This window comes from Echinops telfairi, unplaced genomic scaffold (genome assembly GCF_000313985.2).
Source record: "Echinops telfairi isolate 266 unplaced genomic scaffold, ASM31398v2 ScPeMD7_18;HRSCAF=68, whole genome shotgun sequence".
Classification (NCBI taxonomy): Eukaryota; Metazoa; Chordata; class Mammalia; order Afrosoricida; family Tenrecidae; genus Echinops; species Echinops telfairi.
The window spans coordinates 67,361,300-67,362,425 of record NW_022103915.1 but is presented as its reverse complement, the minus strand read 5'-3'; the positions used below and the strand labels follow the sequence as shown (position 1 = coordinate 67,362,425).

Here is a 1,126-nt window from a genome sequence, read left to right as displayed (position 1 = left end):
GTGGGCTTTGTTGTTTTCAGTTAGATGGCCGTTTGTTTATCTTCCAGCCTATAGGACCCCAGATTCTATATCTTTTGACAGCCGGGCACCATCAGCTTTCTTCACCGCATTTGCTTATGCACCCACTTTGTCTTCAGTGATCATGTCGGGGTAGGCTGGTGTGCAGTTGAAGCAATTTTTGCTGATGTCCACGAACATTATTTAGAAACAGCCAAATTCAGATTGCTAAACTTTGTTATTTGATGGAGGAAGAAGGAAGGAGAAAAGAAATAGGGAGAAAAGAAAGGAAGCAGGGAGAGAAATGCTACCTCCTAGCCATAGGTGTCTTTATGACGTTGCTGCAACAGGATCGCCCAGGGACTAGCTGGGGACACCACTGCCCCATCCCTTTGCACAAACCTTAGACTCCCCATATTTCCATGGTCCTCATACTGCTCTTGTGACCCTAATACAGAATGCTGGTATCAAGCTAGTTTATGTGCAGACAAGGGAAGTGGGAAAATAATATTTTTGTGATTTGGGGATATTCCAAAAATAGAGCGATTAATTATATTTTCATTGAACTCTTTGTTTAGATGGGCCAGTATCTTCAGAAATGGAATCTAGTAAAAATGATCCCAAAGATGATCTCAGTGTAAGTATTGAAAGTTCAGTTTTACCCATGTATTGAGGAGCCTTCTAATGTCTTGGTTTACTAGAATAGAAATTCAGCTAACAATTTAGATTTTGATATAAAATGGCTTCTGTTTTTTTGGCAAATATACTTCCAGTTTAGGATAATAACTATTTCTTTTCTGGATTGTAATCTGGTGATAAAATGCAATTTGTAGGTTAGGGATTTTGTGTTAGTTTCTCCTTGGATTCGTTATTTGAATATTTTCAAATATATTTGTGTGTATTATTTTGCCCTCTTGGTTTTGGCCACCTTGAAAATATGAAACCATAGGCATATTTGTGTTACATTTTCAGAATATGCTTGGTAAGGGAATTTATGTGTTGGTACTCTTGAATTCTGAATGTGTTACATATTTAGCCAGCGTATTACATTATTGGTCGACTGTTTTCTATTGATCTAATAAGATCTTTTTGATAGCTTAAAAACTACTTGATATGTTAATGTGGGGAA

General features: G+C 37.2%; 1 protein-coding gene across 1 annotated transcript in view; it reads left to right on the top strand.

The window, feature by feature from the left end:
• Window positions 1–1,126, top strand: part of MIA2 (MIA SH3 domain ER export factor 2) — a 110,444-nt gene that overhangs the window by 106,947 nt on the left and 2,371 nt on the right. The window contains exon 27 of the mRNA XM_045287642.1: window positions 576–668. Coding sequence (XP_045143577.1) covers window positions 576–668 — 93 coding nt within the window. The remainder of the gene's footprint in view (window positions 1–575; window positions 669–1,126) is intronic.